Genomic DNA, 1,474 nt, shown 5'->3' with positions numbered 1-1,474 from the left:
TCTCTGGCGACCAGTCCTCAGCCGTGAACGGCCGGCTCGCAGTTCCCTTGGCCTTGTCCTCCGAGCCGCCGATCGCGGCCACACTCGACGTGAGGACGACCCTCTTCACGCCTGCCGCGGCCGCCGCACGCAGCACCTTGGCGGTGCCCTCGAGAGCAGTCCTCATCTCGTCGTCAGTCACATCGCCACCTGGGAAGGGCGACGCAACGTGAGCGAGGTAGGTGCAGCCCGACATCGCCGCGACCAGCTCCGCCTCGCTGTCGTGGAGTAGATCGACCTTCACGACCTCGAGCCCCGTGAGCACCTTGTCGATGCCATGCGTTGTGCCGCGCACCGTGCCTCTGACCGCGAGGCCTGAGAGCAGCGCCACGCGAGCCACATGGCCTCCGATGAAGCCGGCGACGCCTGTCACAAGAAGCTTAGGCATGCTGGGTTCCGGCTCCTACCCGGATAGGGGGTCTGTCCGACTGGCAGCCAGCTGGCTGTGTGTCTTGTGAGCTTGTTTGTGTCTGTGTGTCGCTCGTGCGTGTCGTCATCATCTGTCTAGCGTCCACCCATACCGCGTTGGTGTCCAGTCCGAGCCTGGCTGTTCTTCACCTTTCTACCTACCTACCTACTGACTCGCGCCAAAACGCCCTACCTACCTACCTATCCCCAGGCCGCGCAGCGAAGCGAAAAAAGATGAAAATGTATTATCCTAACGGTGTGGGGGCGCGGAGGGCTTGTTGGCGAGCCAAAATGGTGTTTTCCGAGGCGCTGCGCTAGGCTCAGAGCGAGTTCGCGCTGCGCTAGGCTCAGACGGCGAGTTCGCGCTGCGCTAGGCTCACAGATGCGAGTGCGCTGCGATAGAAGAAAAAACAGGGTCGAAACGACAACCGAAGGGAGGACTGTGTAGTGTAATCATGTGTCAAGAATCACGTGCTGCTGCTGCTGCTGCTACTGCTGCTGGCCTGCTGCTGCGCGGCGAGCGCCGTCGCCGAGGCGGGCCTCGGCGGAGAGCGCGATTATGCGGCCTTTTCCGCGACCCGCACAAAGAAGAGGCGCCCTCCGTCAGCCTCGACCTGCCACCGGCTCGCGTCGACCGACCCGGCCGCGTGCCACACCTCCACAGCCCAGTGCGCCAGCCCGCAGAAGTTGCCCTCCTCGATGCCCCATCCCGTGGGCCACGCGGCCAAAGCGGTGCCGAGAGGCGGCGGCGGCGCCGCGGTCGCCTCGAGACGCGCCGCGACGGCGTCAAAGGCGATCCGCCTCGCGCCCGTCGCGGCCGCCTCGGCCAGCAGCGCCTCCCCGGCCAGCCGCGGGAGGTCGCCCTCCGTCTCGAACCAGCACGACGAGCGGCCGTCGGCGCACGCCTCGTCCCACGCCTTGAGCTGGCGGACAAAGGCCGCCAAGCTCTTGAGGCCGGGCGAGGGCGCGGCGGGCGACGGGGCAAGGGAGCAGCCGGGCGAGGAGAGGTAGGAGGTGCTCGCCGGCG

At 66.8% G+C, this 1,474-nt stretch overlaps 2 protein-coding genes across 2 annotated transcripts; one reads left to right on the top strand and one right to left on the bottom strand.

Moving 5' to 3' along the window:
* Window positions 1-11: 11 nt before the first annotated feature.
* EMIHUDRAFT_257473 (hypothetical protein) lies at window positions 12-427 on the bottom strand (the record flags this gene model as incomplete). Its single annotated transcript, XM_005763614.1, has 1 exon — window positions 12-427. A coding segment is annotated over one exon (416 nt), but the record flags the coding sequence as incomplete, so codon positions are not given.
* A 401-nt stretch (window positions 428-828) lies between these two features.
* EMIHUDRAFT_374320 (hypothetical protein) lies at window positions 829-1,474 on the top strand. The gene has a single exon (XM_005763613.1). The coding sequence runs from the start codon at window positions 1,147-1,149 to the stop codon at window positions 1,456-1,458; it is 312 nt and encodes a 103-aa protein (XP_005763670.1). The 5' UTR covers window positions 829-1,146; the 3' UTR covers window positions 1,459-1,474.

The sequence above is a fragment of the Emiliania huxleyi genome, assembly GCF_000372725.1.
Source record: "Emiliania huxleyi CCMP1516 unplaced genomic scaffold EMIHUscaffold_6243, whole genome shotgun sequence".
Taxonomy (NCBI): Eukaryota; Haptophyta; order Isochrysidales; family Noelaerhabdaceae; genus Emiliania; species Emiliania huxleyi.
The sequence above is the reverse complement of the archived record's forward strand: the minus strand, read 5'-3'. Positions and strand labels throughout refer to the sequence as shown.